At 60.9% G+C, this 16,773-nt stretch overlaps 2 protein-coding genes across 16 annotated transcripts in view; one reads left to right on the top strand and one right to left on the bottom strand.

The window, feature by feature from the left end:
- Positions 1-5,850: 5,850 nt before the first annotated feature.
- PCBP3 (poly(rC) binding protein 3) overlaps positions 5,851-16,773 on the bottom strand; it is a 250,406-nt gene continuing 239,483 nt past the window's right edge. For 5 of the 14 annotated variants that reach the window (XM_045084307.1, XM_045084301.1, XM_045084310.1 and 2 more), the window contains 5 exons: positions 14,606-14,684; positions 13,832-13,891; positions 10,916-10,968; positions 7,521-7,690; positions 5,851-6,572 (listed from right to left, as the gene is read on the bottom strand). In XM_045084307.1, coding sequence (XP_044940242.1) covers positions 6,536-6,572; positions 7,521-7,690; positions 10,916-10,968; positions 13,832-13,891; positions 14,606-14,684 — 399 coding nt within the window. In that variant the 3' untranslated portion in view covers positions 5,851-6,535. The remainder of the gene's footprint in view (positions 6,573-7,520; positions 7,691-10,915; positions 10,969-13,831; positions 13,892-14,605; positions 14,685-16,773) is intronic. The other 9 variants (XM_045084302.1, XM_045084311.1, XM_045084306.1 and 6 more) reach the window with 3 other exon arrangements.
- LOC123393179 lies at positions 9,449-12,884 on the top strand. Of its 2 annotated transcripts, none has more exons than XM_045084316.1 (3): positions 9,449-10,114; positions 10,384-10,623; positions 11,862-12,884. In XM_045084316.1, exons 1-3 carry the CDS (start codon positions 9,700-9,702, stop codon positions 12,275-12,277), a joined length of 1,071 nt encoding a protein of 356 aa, XP_044940251.1. In that variant the 5' UTR covers positions 9,449-9,699; the 3' UTR covers positions 12,278-12,884. The 2 variants fall into 2 exon arrangements, with proteins under 2 accessions (XP_044940251.1, XP_044940252.1); XM_045084317.1 differs by having other exon boundaries at positions 12,355-12,868.

Below are 16,773 nucleotides of genomic sequence, written 5' to 3' on the forward strand. Positions count from 1 at the left end.
ACAACAACAACAAATAAGAAGTATTCAAACTGGCAAGGAAGAAGTCAAACTTCCACTATTTGCAGACAACGTGATACTCCATGTAGAAAACCCAAAAGAGTTCCACCAAGAAATTGCTAGAACTGATACATGAATTCAGAAGTCATAGGATATAAAATCAACATACAGGAACTCATTGCATTTCTATACACCAATAAAGAGGCAGGAATCGATCGCATTTACAATTACATCAAAAAACAGCAAGACAGCTAGGAATAAACCTAACCAAAGAGGCAAAAGACCTAGTATTCTGAAACTACAGAATATTTATGAAAGAAATTGAAGAAGACACAAAGAAATGGAAAAAGCATTCCATGCTCATGGATTGGAAGAACAAATACTGTTAAAATATCTATACTACCCAAAGCAATCTATATATATGTTTAAGGCAATCACTACCAAAATAAACCCAGCATTTTTCACAGAGCTGGAACAAACAATCCTGACATTTGTGTGGAACCACAAAAGACCCTGAATAGCCAAAGCAACCCTGAAAAAAAACAAAGCAAAGCCGGAGGCATGACAACTCTGGACGTCAAGCTCTATTACAAAGCTGCAGTCATCAGGACAATGTGGTACCGGCACAAAAGCAGACACAGAGATCAACAGAGCAGAAGCGCAGACACAAAGGAACTCACGACTATCCGCTCAACTCATCTTTGACAAAGCAGCAAAGAGTGTCCAAGAAGGACAGTCTCTCCAACAAACGGTGTTGAGACCACGGGACAGCCACATGCAGGAGAATGAAACCGGACCGTTTCCTCACACCACACACAGAAATAAACTCAAAATGGATGAAAGACCTAAATGTGGTGAGACTAGGCTCCAGAACAGCAAAGTACCAGGTACCCGCAGCAACGCCCATGCCACAGGGGCGGCAAGTCAGAAGGAGCGCAGAGAGGTGACGCGACGGACTCTGAGGCCCTCTCGGTCCCAGACAGACGACGCAGAGACACAGCTTCTAGTCGGCCCTGACGAGCCACTTCAAGCAACAGAACCTTTGTGTACTTCGGGTAAGGAGTCTTCAGATCTTTAGTATGAACTGTTTCGTCTGAGAATTCCTTACCCTGAGGAAAGGGGCCGACAGACCAGGGCAGCTTGAGTCGGCAGGACAGACAGCTGGAGAGGACAGAGCTGAAGGGGGGGGCCGTGGGCCGCACGGGTCCCGCTCCCGCACTCACGGGTCTGACAGCGCGAGCGTCGGGACGGTACTCACGGAAAGGGGAAGAACCATCGGCAGGGACTGGAGGGGTGGGGGGCCAGGGGCCCGCAGAAGAGACGAACTGGAAGGCACCTCTGTAAACTGTCAAAATGAAACACTCCGAGAGAAAAGAGTTAACAGTAGAAAGGCCAGCAGGGAGCTGGGGACATCCCCGATTGTCCCACAGACGTGTGGTAGAGACCCCCGAGAGAGGAGGGCTGGGGTGGGAGCGGAAAATGTATCTCAAGAAATAATGGCTGAACACCCCCCAATTTATTTATTTATTCATTTATTTATTTTTAAGATTTTATTTATTTGAGGGAGAGAGAGAGCACACGTGTGCACAAAGCAGTGAGGAGGCACAGAGCGAGACGCCAACTCCCCGCTGGGCGGGGAGCCCGTCCCAGGACCCCGGGATCATGACCTGAGCTGAAAGCACATGCTTCACGGACTGAGCCCCCCAGGTGCCCGGAAACGCCCCCAGCATCATGGAACTGAGAACCCCTGCAGGGCCCCAAGCACAAGCCACATAAGAAAACCACACCAGGGCACACTGTCCCAAGATGCTCCGACCCAGCCGTACAGAAACTGCCCTGACGCAGCCCGTAAAGGAAAGGGCGCGTCACACACAGACCAAGACAAGGCCGGCTGTGGGTTTCCTGCTGGAAACGAGGCGCGCGACCGGGCCGCGGAGGGACATCTGTAACACCTGTAACATCTGTAGTAACAGGCTAAACCCAGACGAACCTGTCAAACAACCGTGAACCCAGCAGGAGTCCTCTCAGAACCGGACCGTGTGCAGGCCCGTTCAGACATCGGGTGTCTGAAGGAACTCCTCCGGAGCGGCCTGTGCAACGAGCGGTGCTCGAGGCGGCCAAGGATGTCCTGTGAGCAGGACAATGGTGCTGGGCAGGAGTCGGAGTCTGTACACAGAAACGAAATGCACCACGAATGGTAGCGATGTGAGTGGGGAAGTAAGATTTTTTCTTATGTCATCTCTTTTAAAAACATAAGAATGAGCTTTCACACAAAAACGATGACACTGTACCGTGGAGTCTATGACCTGTGCCTATGTGAGATGTGTGACACAGCATTAAGGCCAGGATGGGGGAGAAGACAGCGTGTGCCCAAGGCTCTCGAAATCCCTGCGGAGGGTCACTCGAAGGTGGGCTGTGGGAAGTTTATTAACCTGAGTTCAAAAGTAACAAAATAAAGGGTGATGGCTAAGAAGCCAACAGAGGAGATACAGGGGAATCATAAAAATCTTAAGTGAGTCCAGAGAAAGTCAGAAAATGAAGGAAAAAGGAAGAAAGAATATGGGGACTGATAGAAAACAAACAGCGATGTGACAGATTTAAATCTAAATACATTAATAATCGCATCGAATGCAAATTGCCCAAGTATCCCAAGGAAAGACTATCAGGTTGTATTAAGAAATCCAGACCTGGGGCGCCTGGGTGGCTCAGAGGTTAAGCCTCTGCCCTCAGCTCAGGTCATGATCGCAGGGTCCTGGGATCGAGCCCCGCATCGGGCTCTCTGCTGGGCAGGGCTCCTGCTTCCCGCTCTCTCTCTGCTTGTTTCTCTGCCTACTTGTGATCTCTCTCTCTCTGTCAAATAAATGAATAAAGTCTCTTAAGAATTAAAAAAAAAAAAGAAATCCAGACCTACAAGAAATTAATTTTAAATATAAAATAAAAATAGCTTAAGAGTAAAAGGATGAGAAAGATACACTCGGACTAGCTGACAGGATGAAGAAGATACGTTAGATTAGCTAATGCTGATCTAAAGAAACCGGGGGTGGCTGTGCTAGCATCGGGCAAAGCAGAAAATGCAGACAGAAGGGCCTCTAGAGATAAAGAAGGCCACTTCATAATAACAAGGCGCCCAACTGGTCTGGACAGCATAACAATACTAAACCCTTATGCACCCAACAACAGAGTTTCAAAACAAACAGAGCTAAAGCGAATAGAACTTCAAGGGAGACAGACAAGTCCGCACCACACCGAACTGCACCGACTGTAAGATACAAGATTAACACACACAGGCCATTTTTTCCTATACGCTGGGAATAAGCTGCACTGCAAGCTCATGTCAAAGCCTGTAAAGCAGTGCAGAAAGCTTGGCACACTCCGGATGAGTCTGACGGGAGAACTGTACGCTGTGCCTTGAGAACAGGCACCACGAGACACTAAACGGACACAGCCGGGGAGAAACCCTGGCTCTCGGGTCCAACGGCTCCATTCTGTTAAGCTGTCCTTGACCTTCAGATTGATCAACAAGCTCCACACCAGCGCCACCAAAACCCCAGCAGACTTCTTGTGTGGAAAATCAGCAACTGATTCTACAATTCTTGTGGAAGTGCAAAAGAACCTAGAATAGTCAAAACAACGTTGAGAAGAAAAACAGGGTTGAGGACTAACACTGCCTGATGTCAGGGCCGGGGCGATCGGGACTGCATGGAGCCAGCACAGAGATAAACGCACGGATCCGTGGAGCACAACAGAGAGCCCAGAAATAGACACGCACAGACTCGGAGGACTGGGTTTTGAAAAAGGGGGAAGGCAGATCACTGGGGAATTAACAAAACTTCTAGAAGAAAATACACAAAAGATCATGCGATCTCGGGTTAGTCAGAGATTCCTGGGCTGTGACACCACTAAGTGTGGCCGTGAAGAACAAACTGCATCAAGACGAAACACGTGCTCTGTGCAAGGGACATCCCCGCAAGACTGAAAAGACGAGCCGCAGCCTAGAAGGACTTACTCGTGGAGCACGTGTCTGATCGAGGACTCACGCAGAACATGTTTGAGTGTCCTCAAAACTTCATAATCTAAAAAACCACATTGACAAATTGGCAAAAGTCTTGAGTACACACTTCAGAAAGAAGGTAGAGATGTCCCTTGAGCCCCAGGAAGGGTGCACGGCGAGCGGCGCCCCGGGACGGCTGAAGTGAGCAAGACTGAGCAGTGCCGCATGCTGCTGAGCAGGGGTGTACCTGGCCGTCGGCGCCGTGCAGGCACTGGAGAATGCAGCAGCCACGGGGCGCCTGCGGGGCCCAGAGGGTTAAAGCCTCTGCCTTGGGCTCAGGTCATGATCCCAGAGTCCGGGGATTGAGTCTCTGCTCAGCGGGGAGCCTGCTTCCCCCTCTCTCCCTGCCTGCCTCTGCCTACTTGTGATCTCTGTCAAATAAATTTAAAAAAAAGAAAAAAAAGAAAAGAATGCAGCAGCCACTTTGGGAAGCAGTGTAGACATGTCTTAAAAAGTTCAACAGACGCCTGTCACTCCACTCCCAGCTGTTTTACCCGAGACACACGAGAGCAGGAGCCCTCACGGAGACCAGTGTGGGATGCTCAGGTGCCCGCCCCACCAACACCTCCTCGCTGGGGGTTGGGGCCGCTCCCTGGGCTCAGCTCCTCACAGTGCTGGGGGCAACCCCTGGGGCTGTGACACGCCCGGCACCCAGGCGGCCTCTTCCTGACTCCTGGCGGGGGTCCTGCATGGAGCCCCTGCGGGGCTCCCCTCGTCCCCCCCTGGGCACTGCCGCCACGCCTCTCTGGCCCAGACTATGCTCCCGTCACGGACCTCTGGGCCCCTGTCTCCTGTCACCCCAGGGAGTCCCGGCTGAGCCCTCATCCCCGGCCACTGCCGCAGACCTGCCGCTCACGACGGCGAGTCGCCTCCCCAGAGCTCAGACCGGGAGCCGTCCGGCCTGCCGGGCCCCTCTCTTCCACAGCCCACTCTGACCTGCCGGCCATCCTTCAATCTTCAAGATGCTTCTGGAACACGGTGTTCCCTGGCCCGAGCCCCACCTTCCGCTGGTCCCTGCAGCCTCCTGTCCCCAGCGGGCCTCACGGGCTCCACTCCCGGCCTCCTGCGCTTCTGTCTCTCCCTGCACAAGCTGCAGCCGCCCCTCGGCCAGCTCTTCTCCGCCAGAACGCGCCCCTCGGGGCCACGCCTTGTCTGAAGCCACGGCACTTGTGACGCCCTCCACGCTGCGGCCTTCTCCTGCTTCCGTGGCTCCTTTTGTTTCTAAGATACGTATTCAACCTGTCCACTGGCCGTCCACAGCTCCTGTGCCCGGAGGAAGGCCTGGGTCCACTGCGGCCCCACCAGCTCCGGCCCTGAGCACAGCCCCTCGGCCAGGCAGCCTGGGCACAACAGCAGACAGGAAGGGCCTCGGTCCTTGTTTGCCGTGAGCGAGTGTGGGGGCCATCCACGGGGGCCTGTGTCCCGCCCCCGCCAAGAGCTTCAGGGTCCAGAAGAGGCACACGAGGCTTTCCAGTGAAGCACGGGTGGGCAGAGCTGCCCGTCGCGAGCGAGCGGGGCCGGCAGCCGTGCAGGGACCGGGCCGGCCGCCAGCACATAGCGGCGGTGGGGGGAGAGGTGCGTTCTACGAATCAGAAACAGGATCTCCCTTATTGTCATTTTAGGAAGTTTTGCAAGAGCAACACTAGAGTGACCTTGCAAGTCAGACATTTAATCAGGGTGGGGAGGGGACGAGACGGTGACCCGTGATCAGCCGGCGTGTGTGTGTGTGTGTGTGTGTGTGTGTGTGTGTGTGCGTGCAGCGGAGCCAGCGGCGCTGGGGGGCACAGACAGGAGCAGGCCAGTGAGAGCAGCACACAACGTTTATTGAACTCCAACATGGTGCAGAGGTGCTACCTGGCCAGCCCCCCGGAAGATGCCTGGGGGTCCCCGTGTGCGTCCCCAGCACGTGACAGACAATTCAGTGTGGTCTGGACTCCAGCACCCCCACCTTGCCTGCACCCTGGCCCAGGACCCTGTCTTCCATTCTCCCTCCCCTGCCCGATGCAGGCCTGCGTGGCCGGGGCCGAGGGGGCACAGGCCTGCGGGGGCGGGCAGAGTCGGAGGGGTGCTGAGTGGGACGGAACCGCTCAAAGCAGCCGCGTTCTAGACGGTCTAGGGCAGACGGCTTGTGGGCAGTGCTGTCAAAACGCCAAACTAATTCTTCAACAGGTACACGGACACTAAGGGGCAGTATTTCTAAAACGTCACAGATGGGAGCGCCCCAGAGCGTTTAAAAGAACTAACACGGCATGCCGATGCACGAACACACGAGCATAAAGTAAGCGCGAGAGAGGGACCGGGGACCGAGCCCGAGCGGACGGGTCTCAGACAGATCTGCTCTGTCGCTGTGTGCATGTCTGTGGCACAGGTAACCTCCGTTAATAAAGAAAACCTCTATTTGTATCTGCGACGGACAGTGGGCGGGCGGTCTGTACAGCGTGTGCAGCGGTGCAGGTCAGGGTCCCCGGAGCAGAGCGTCGGGCGGGATTAGAGCGCGCCCATCCCAGTGACCTCAGATGTCAGCCTGGAGAGGACAAGGCAGAGGGGAGACAGGTGACGATGTTCTCGTAAAACAGGACGGGAAGCGAACGGCTCGCTGTGTGCGTCCTCACGGCCCCCGCCCCCGCCCCCGTCTTGCGGGTCAGAAGTGTGGCCGGGAGCTGGAGACCGAGGCGGGACAGAGGGAGGGGGCTCACTGGGACCACGCTGGAGCGTCTGTCTTCCCTGTCACCACGTCAGGGGTGTGTCACTAACCGCCTGGACAAGCTTCGGCCACCATGATCCTTCCCGAGCTGAGTGTGTGCCGAGTCCTGGGGAGGCCCCCGAGGGAGCACAGCGGCTCTGGGAGGGGCGCCGCATCACGCTGCCCATGGTCCGCAGTGGGGGCCGCAGTGGGGGCCGCTGCCCCTGTCCACCCGGCCCCCCCAGAGCCCGGCCTGATGTTCTGAGTTAAAAAGCAGGGTCTGGCCCCGGGCGTGGTCACTCTGATCTCTGGCAAGCCGCTGGGCTGGGAAGCTGACCTCCCCTGCCCCTGTGTCCCCTCTGACCCTCCCACATGCCCAGATTCGCTGCTCGGCGGGGGCTGGGAGCTGGCCGTGTCTTTACAGCCACGGGGCGTGTGCGAGAACAGAGCAGTGATGTGCTCTCCGAGACTCTGTAACCCAATTACCCCAAGCGTGTGGCTGACCTCAGGCCGTGTAGCCCCCCTCTCGCCCCCAACTGAGACTGCAGGGTGAATGGTCAGGTGTGAGCGTGCAGAACGGGGGTAGGGCCCCAAGTCCGTGTGGAGACTGTCTCCACCACATCCCGCCCCCAAGCCCAGGTGGGAGAGAGAAGCCACCAGAGAGGACCGGGCACAGTCTGGGCTCCCGCAATGGCGAGCCCGTCCCTCTGAGCGTCGTGTCCAGCCAGCGACACGTTGGACGCGACACGTTGGACGCAACACACTGGACAGGGCCCTGTGCACGCTCACCTGGCATTGATGAGATACTGGGCAAGGCTGATGTTGGCTGGGGTCCCCGTGATGGTGATCTGGCGCTCGGATGACCCTTCTGTGGCATTGGCAATTTTGATCTGAGCTCCAGACATCTGTCGGATTTCATTGATTTTGGTCCCTTGGCGTCCAATTATGCAGCCTATTAGCTGGAAAAAAGGACAGAGGACTTCCTCAGAGAAGAGCCCCCACCCCGAGCTGAGTGTGCAGAGTCCTGGGAGGCCCCCAAGGGAGGGCAGCCCAGGCGTGGTGTCCACCACACTCTCCCCTCCGCCCTCCCAGCAGGATGAGGACCGGCCCCCACCCCCCAGGAGGCAGGGCACCAGGTAGCTTTCCCGCTGGGGCTGAGGCTGCGGATGCCAGGGCTCTGCCTGCCGTAGCGAGTCCAGACAGGTCCCAAAGGGGAGAGGCACCTGCCGCGTCACCTCCCCTGCTGTGCTTTGGGGACCTGGGAGCCAGGGAGCATGCAGGCGTCGGCACTGGGGCCCTCTTGGCGGTGTCCTTGGGGTGGAGGAATGTTTGTCTGAAGCCAGAGTTTAAAGGTTTTTGCTGCCTGAAACCCATCTTCTGATGAACTTGGTGCAAATCTGAGGACACACGTTCCCTGTGCTTCCCACGGTGTGAACTCTGGCCACCCGAGGCCATCTGAAGGAACAGGCGGGTCACCAAGAGTCAAGCAGCCAGAAGGGTAAGAGCCAGGGCTCCCTGGGACACAGAAGCAGCCACACACGGGGCTGGACTGCAGCCCGAGTTCTAGACCGGCTCTCTGGGGCAGCCCGCCTTGCTGTGTGGGGGCAGCTAGGGCCGGAGAGAAGCCTCCACAGAGGCGGCAGCTGGCACCTCTCCACGTTCCCTGGGGGCAGAACCGAGTCCCTGCCTGAGCTGGGGCCGCTGAGGTCAGCTCCGAGAGCAGTCATGGAGCAGGGGTGGGGCCAGTGCAACAGCGTCCAAGTCTGCCTCCGGGACCTGGGGGGGAAGCCGCCTGGCCGGGAGCGTCAGCTGTGCTAGAAGCCCGCTTCTGTCCACGCGTCCGAGGGTTAGAGGGAGCCTGGAGCCAGGCGCAGGGTAGCCAGCAGGAAGGAAGCCCATTTACAAACACAGAAGCCCCTGGACCTATGCAGTGACCACAGCTCCTGTCCCTGAGGTGACCTCCAGCTCCTCACTCTGCCCTCCTTCCCTGGGTGAGGTCAGCGGCCTCACTAGACCGTCAGAGTCTCCGCAGATGTTCAGAAAGCCTCCACCCCAGGACCGCCCGGCTCCCCCGACCTCCTGCCTCGCCCTGAGGTCTGTGAGGGAGCAGCCACTCTCCCCGGCCTGGAGCCTCGACTCGTCCTTCTCTGGCAGCAGAGACCTCGCGAGGGCTGCCTTCCGACCCCGCCAGGAGAGGCAGGGGCCTGCTGGGCTCGTGGGCCCGTGGGGGCGGCCGCACTGGCCCCTGACGGAGGGTCCCCAGAAGATGCCGGCACTCAAGAGGATCCGCACACTTCCTTGACCTCCAGCAGCCTAACCTCCCTTCCAGAAGCTTCGCCCTCCAGTGCAAGTGCTGTTTGCCGAGCCTCCTGCAGAACCGGCTTGCTTCCTCCTCTAGGAAGCCACCGGAGGAAGCCGTCTCCCCGGGCCCGGGGCCCCACGTTCTCAGATATCTTGCCCTTCCATTTCCTGGCTGAAAACGTAGTCGTGTCCAGCCCTCTCTTCCTCCCTGGGGCCTCATCCCCGAGGGGCCCTGCGCTGCCCCCCAGCCGGCCTGGGGCTCCTGACGCCGCTCCAAACTCCTTACTTATGTGTGGAACGTGACCCTCTTCCAGAAAGAGCTGAGGCGGTGTGGGCGCTAGTGACACCAACCCCGGCCGAGCCCCCGCTCTCCTGCTCGCCCCTCGACCCACACCCAGCTCTCTCCTCTTACCCAGCGGGCTGCCACAGGGAGCCCCGAGGGAAGCCATGGAGACACTTTCAAGCACCGTGGTTCCTCTTTGCTGCACCCCAGGCTCTGTGGGGACACACCTGTCCTCTCTCTCATCCTAGAGTCACCTGTATGAGGCCTTAGATCTCTGGGTGAATCTGGGGTTGGGACCAGAGACAGGGCCCAAGTGTGGGGTGACCACAGGCACAGAGCCTGCGAGGACCCCACTGTGACATCAGCCACAGAACCCAAGGCCAGATGCCGCCAGCAGCAGGTCCCACACGGCCGGCGGCCGTGCCCCGGCCTGGGTCCCCGTGCTACGGAGCCTACGTGTGGTGGCGCTTACCACGCGCCTCTGCCCGCTGGAAGGTCCTGCTGTGGTGGTGGGGAGACCCCCCCTGGCCTCCCTGGGGGGCCGGGGGGAGCGCAGGAAAGCCCCCCGGCAGTGGTGTCACCAAATCCTCCTCCCAAGAAGGGGGCCTCTTTCTGAGGGACTCCCCGGGAGGGCACGCTGCCCGCTCTCTGAGCCTCAGCCCCTTGTCTTGCTTTCTGGGCGCCGGTCCCTTCAGGCAGGGAGCCTGGGACAGGAGCCCGCCCGTCGTGAGCGGAGCGGCCTCCGTCAAGGCGCAGAGGAGAAGCCCCGCGCGCGCAGCGTGGTCCCTGCCTCTACCCCGTGGGTGACGCCTCGGGGGGCTGCCTGCGACCAAGCTGGTTAAGGACCATCTCGCAGGACGGCAGGGTCAGGGGCTCCCTTGAGCGGACCCCCACTCCCGGAGACACAGGAGCGCGTCACCTGCAGCCGGACGCCAGGGTCCCGAGGAGGGTGGTGGGGGAGGTGCCTCCCTCGGTCCTACGCCTCGCTCCTCTCCCGGCCTGCTGCCCGTCCCTGTCCACACGCAGGATGGGCCAACCCCTGACGCCACAGCTCTGCATTTCTCGTAGGGCTTCCGGCCTGGCTGGTGCCAGGGGCAAAGCAGGGAAGGACCTGGAAGGCCTCGGCTCGATGGCAGAAAAGGCAACTGACACGTGAGCCGAGAAGGCCAGTCCCCCAAGCAGCCGCCTTCCTGTGCGAGCCTGACCTGAGCCGCTGCCCCTCAAGGACACGTGGCCCACACCCCCCCGGTGTCTGGGTTTCAGATCAGAGTCCGTGTCCTCAGGATCATCAGGGTCAGAGGACAGCAGGTAGGGCTGAGCGTGTGTATGGGGGTGGTTCATGAGGCCACTTTGTCAGCGGAGCCCTGCGCAGGGACAGGCCCTGGCACCGGCTACGGGTGTCCTGCTGCAGCAGACCCTCAGAGCGCTCCTGGCCCACGTGCTCCTCAGGCCCGGCCCCGAAGTCCCCTTGGCTCCTTTCCTGTCTGGTCTCTCGGGAGCGTGACGTCGTGTGCCTTTCTGTGGCCGCTGTACCCAGCCGGGGGAAGGGAGGGGAGTGGTCCGGGTGGTCGGGGCTGGCCGAGGGCGCGGGTATACTCACATCATTGGGAATGGTGAGCTCGTGAGTGCTGGCCGGGGGGCTGGCGTCCAGACCTGGGCACACCAAGGGGACAAGGTCAGGCCGACAGCAGGCTGCTCCCAACGTGCCCACCCCCACGGCCTCCCACAGTCCCCACAGGCGGGGCACACACGTCCTGGCGGCCCAGGCCCTGTGAGCTCTCAGTCCCAAATGCAACCTACGTCTGGAGGCCCAGCTTCTCTCAGAACAAGGACAAAGAGCCTTAGCACGGTGACGTTTCACGTTTTCATCTTGGACACATGCTGGTTTCACTCCTGCACCACGGTGTGGTGTCGGGATGCCCTTCACAGACCTCTGGGGGCCCCCATGTTGGCCAAGTGTGTGCCCTATGGCCCCCTATGTACCCCTAGTACAGATGCCCCTCTAATCCGTCTGTGCCGGCAGAGCCACGGGTCCCGCACGGCAACCCCACGGCCCTGCCAGTCCTGCCCCGCAGCCCCGCAGCCCCGCACCTTAGCATGGCAGCCCTGCAAGCCCCGCAGCACAGCCTGTACCACAGCCTCGCTGCCCTGCCCTGAAGCGCCGCAGCCCTGCTCTGCAGCCCGGCAGTCCTGTACCACAGCCCCACACCGCAGCCCTGATGCCCTGTCCTGCAGCCCTGCAGCCCCGCAGCCCCACGCCTGTTCTCCTGCCCCGACAGCCCCACCGATTCAACAGTCAACCAGTAAGCCACCAGGCCCAGTAGAGACGGTGCGCTTCTGTGCAGAAAGGGCAGACATGGACCTAATGGATCCCCAGGCCCCCAGTTTTTATCGTGACACTCTCAGCTTGGGGCCTAGCAAATCAGAGACAGCTTCTCACAGGACGAGGTCTACTCCTGCTCCCGAAACAGGGACAGCAAAGGGTGCAGGGGCTGCGAGACGACCAGCGGGCTCCCTGCCCTCAGCACTCCCGTCTCCTCATCCAGAGGCATCTCGAGCACCAGGTCCAGGCACAGCCGACACCCCGTGCCCCCGGCAGGCCCCGCGTGCGTCTGGAGCCTGGCCCCGCAGAACCGCCATCGCGGCCCGGCTCACACCGTCGGAGTACCCCGGAGCCAGCGCCCTCTCTTTGCCTCCCTCCGGGTGCCTGCCTCTGCCCCTGCCCCTCGGTCCACGCTCCACAGGCCCCAAGAAGCCTAAGGAAACGCAAGTCGGATGCCTTCGAGGCTGTGGCTGCTGCTCCCGCCGGCGCCCACCCTGCCCACCCACCCCTCCCGTCTTCCTGCTTCCTCCTCCACGGCACTGTGTCCCCAACACCAGACGCACTGCAGTCATCAGGCTCTGCCCCGAGAGACCGCAGGGGCCCTCCGCGCTGGGGGGGCCGCTGGCAAGTGCTGAATGAACCAACTCACCGGGAACCCTCATTCCCTTCTGCGCAGCTAAATCTAGTTTCTGCTCTTTATCTTCTTCTCAATACAGTTATCTGACTGTCCAACCGTCCAGCCACATCCCATAAACAGTGACCTGCGAAATGTCCTCTAGGAGATCTGCCCAGTCCGGGGGAAGCCCGACAGGAACGCCCGCCCGGCCTGCTCGGGGAAGGACAGAGAGCCCAGAGTCCTGCCCGCTCACCTTGGCGGACTCTGGCCCAGGGGAGGAAAGGGTCAGACTTCCTGTCAGGAGGGCACGGGAATAAACCGCTGGTTCGCAGACTCGCCCGCTCACAGCCGGCCTTCCTGTCTGGGGGCCTCGTGCCCAGTGAGCCTCCCTCGTGAGATGCGGACGCCGCCCGCCCTGGGACAGGGGTCAAGCCTCGCCCCCCAGCCCGACCTGCTTTGCGAACGTTGGTTGACATCGCCCCTGGTCACCACGCCTCCTACTCCCCCAGCGGCCGTGTGGGGACACGCATGTGTGTGCTCTCCCTGTGGGTCCCATGGGGCCTTCGGGGCGGGAGGTCATCCCAGGGACGCCTTAAAGCGGCCACGTGCACACACGTCCCACAACCTTGAGGCCTGCAGGCGGTGCTGGGGGAGCTGGGGCAGGGCCGGTGGGCGGCTGCGGGAGTGGGGGTTCCATGTCCTGGGCAAGCCAGGCCCCTAGGTCCCCAGCTGTCCCGGGAGACGGTCGCTGGGTGGGAAGTCACGATGAACTCTGGCGGGCTCACAGGCATGTGTGAGGGTTGATACCCGTTTCCATCATCAAGTCTGTCCTACACGTTTTTCTCTGATTTTCATTCATTAAATTCTGCATTCACTGCATTGAGGGCTGCACTGAGACGGAACCCACTGGGGTGCGGGCAGCATCAGGGCCGGCATCTCGGCACAGGGCCCGCCGCTAGGATCTGGGGCCAACACCTGGAGGGGTGACAGCCAGCGCCTGCTTGGGAGCTCTGACCCCAAGGGGTATGGGAGAGCAGGCGGCGCCCCCCTGAGGGAACGGACTGCCCTGTCACGAGGCTCCAGCAGGGTCACTGCCCCCCCGCCCTCCCGCCCCCACCGGGCCCTGGGGTCAGCCTACCAGAGCCTGCCCTGCGACAGCCCAGGGGATGTTAGCGCGACCAGATGCGTGTGGACAAATCCGGCCGAGGGTGCCCTGCTCCCTGACCGTGTGCATCTCCCACGAAATACACTTCCACAAAGCAGGGTCAGGTCCGTTCTGCTCCGCGGCCGCCCGCCCACACACACACTGCACCGCCACCCTGGGGCCCTCCTGACGGGCAGCTGCGCTCTGAGCGCCTTCTGAGCCGGGGACCTGCCACTGCCTCCCGGAAGCAGCAGCCGGGGCGGACCCACAGGCCGGGTGCCCTGATGGTGCTGAGGCGCTCGCCGTCCCCGCGGCAGCCGCGACCAGGCCTCCTGGCCCCTCCCCCCGCCAGGTCAGCGACCCCGAGCCCGGGTGGGTCAGGTGCCCGCCTTCTGGGCCTGCCCTCTCTCCGTCTAGGGTGCTTGTGTTTTACCTGACGACTGGCCCATCAGATTTTGAGCTTCTTCGGAGGAGTGTAAAGGCAGCTTTTCTCCTGGAGAGCAAAGAAGAAACAGATTTAATGTTTTGCCCTCAAGGAGATAAGCAAGCTCACTTCAACTAGGGAAGCTCAAGATCTGACTGGCGCACGCGCAGCAGACCAGCGCGCCCGGGGTGCGGTCACCTGCACGGCGGCCGAGGCCACACCCTGCCCTCACCAGGGAGGAAGGGACGTCCGGCTGGCCAGACGCGGCTGAGTGAAGGCCCACCCCCACCCTTGTGCCACGTGGGTGCCGACAGGGGCGGTGCCCTGGGCTGGGGGCTGGCTCCTCTCGGCTGTCCCTGGGGCGGGGCTGGGTGCCGGCCTGGGCAGGTGTCGCTCCAGGGCTGTGCACTGGCCTCCCACAGGAGGGCACCCCCGGCTGCCTGTCTGAGCTCTTGCTCCTGGACAGAGCAGGCTTCAGGGCTGGCCGAAGGGGTGTGTTCTGCACAAGGGCTCCCAGAACGCCGGGGGCGGCGGAGAGCAGGCAAGGACCCTCGAGGGCACAGACGAGAGCAGGCCAGGCCCTCGCGCGGTGACGAGCCTACCGCGGGACACACAGACAGACCTCCCGCCCGGCCCCTGCGACGTGCCCCCTGCTGCGCGTCTACACTGCCGCCTTGGCGTCCGCAGCTACGACTGTACCTGCTCTGTTTGCCGCCCTGAGAAACGGCCGCTCAGAGAGTCCCCAGGTGAGAAGAGGAGTAGAGAGGGCAGCTGGGTACGTACCGGGGAAAGCGGGGTTGGTCTGTCCGAGGGGAGGAAAGGGGGTTTGCTGCATGGCCAGCTGGTGGAGCTTGGTCAACTGCTGGGGTAGGAGGGACACGAGAGCTAAGAAGATTATTGTCATCGGGCACCAGTCACACCAAATTAAAAAGGCAGTAACAGGACGTTGCACAAATAGAGGGGCCATGCGGACACATGGCAGACGCACAGCGCAAGGACTTGGCCTGGGAAACCAATGGGCCACGGGGTGGGAGCGCCCAGTTCCTTTCCTCTCCTCGGCTCCCTGGCAGCTCACCCAGGCCTGGCGGCAGCAATCCCCAGACCACGTGCAGGCGAGGGAGGCCTGCGGAGGCCACTGGGCCCCTTGGCTCTGTGGGAAAGGTCTGAGAGCCACAGAACAGGACCTGCCGGGCCCCGAGGGGCTTCGAGGTCATGCTGTCCTTACAGAATGCACGTGCTTTGTGCCAACGCCCCTTCTGCACATCTGGCCCCACCCCAGCCCTGGCTAGGCCTGGACCTCGCCCTGCCTCCCCTGCAAGGCCTCCCCAAGCTGACCTTCCAGGATCACAGAATGCAGTGCCAGAAGGTTCTGTGGGAGGCAGGTGAGCACCTCTGAGAGGCTGTGAGGGTCTCCAAATGGGCCGCTCTGTCCCGTTGTCCCCCACCTACTGGGCTTTCTTCAGCTGTTTTTATCTGGGCCTCCTCCCCCACCTCTCTCTGTCTCTTTTTTAAATCAGGCTCCACACCCAGCCCAAGCCTGATGCGGGGCTTGAACTCACGACCCTGAGATCATGACCTGAGCTGAGATCACAAGTCAGACGCTCAACTGACTGAGCCACCCAGGGCGTCCCATCTGGGCCTCAGTTCTTAGGTCAAAAACCCAAAAGAAGGTAAAGGTATATGTGGTGAGTCCTGGCTGTATTTTGGGAACCGAAGGCTGAGTGCTGGACACTCGGCGGGATGCCCTTAGGCCTCGCTCACCCGCAGGGTCTGCACCGCAGTCTGGGAAATGGATCCGCTCCTAACCTCCTCCTGACAGCAGGCCCGGCCCAAACGTGTCCCAGCGCTGCTCCGGGGCCGGCCCCAGAGCCCCCCGGGGTCAGTGGGCGGGGCACTCAGGGAGGAGCTGGTGTCCCCAGAGACACGAGTGTGTCAGGGAGGCGGCGCTCCTGCCGGAGGACACACACTGCGACACTCAGAAGCCTTCACAGATGCCCCTCAGAGTGAGAGAGGAGTGGGTCGCTGAGGGCCGTCAGCAACGTAGCGCCACGCAAACACCAGACCCCCTTCTAGCGTGAGGAGGATGCGGCCGCCCCGTCGGTCATGCTGCATGGGTGCGGCAGTGGGCACAGGGGCCACAGTGGGTCGTGCCGCTCGGTCCAGCTCCTGTTGTTCCCGCAGCGCGAGGCGTGTGGACCCCGGCTGCCGCTGGGAGCCAAGCCGCGGCCATCTGTGGCCTCCTGGTCAGGCCTTCGAGGTGAAGCTTTCGCCGTGTGAGCCCCTGGGACGTGAGAAAGGCCGCTGCTGCAGAACTGACCACCCCTGGTCTTTCCTGGCCAGCTCCTGTGACACAGCTGTCACAGTGTCTGCTTTTGTCCCTCCCTTGCTGGACAGAGCGACTGCCTCCAAGTGCAGACTTCTCCCTGTCTTCTGGGGTGCCCCCCGACCTGCGGCACTCAGGGTGGGCCTGCTGGGAGCACCGGCCACCCTGACTCGGGGAGGCCCCTCTGGGTGCATCCGAGCGGGGGTCAGGTTCAGCTGAGAGTCGCTGGTGCACCCAAGGCTGGGGGCTGACCCGGCCCGTGTCAGGTCTGCCCCGGGACCTAACATCCCTGAGCACAGTGTGACCTGAGCGGCCACTCGTCGAGGAACCCTGAGGAGGCTGTCAGAAGAGCACACCCAGCAAACACTGTCATGGGGACACGACACCCGCTGAAGTCACAGGGAGGAGAGGTCAACACATGGTCTGTGCCTGCTGTGCCCCGGCAAGACGACCTTGCAGGGAAGGGACCTGGAGGGCCAGAGACCCCGCTGCGTGGCCTAGCGAAGGCTCCTCTTTAGGCGACAAGTAGGAAAGATGGCAAGTACCACAGCATCCTGGGGCTCGAGGAACGAGCAGAGGGGGCACTGCTGGGGGGCCGGACGCACACACTGGCCCCAGGAAGCTACAT

This window comes from Mustela putorius, unplaced genomic scaffold (assembly GCF_011764305.1).
Source record: "Mustela putorius furo isolate JIRA1106 unplaced genomic scaffold, ASM1176430v1.1 tig00000765_pilon_pilon_pilon, whole genome shotgun sequence".
Taxonomy (NCBI): Eukaryota; Metazoa; Chordata; class Mammalia; order Carnivora; family Mustelidae; genus Mustela; species Mustela putorius.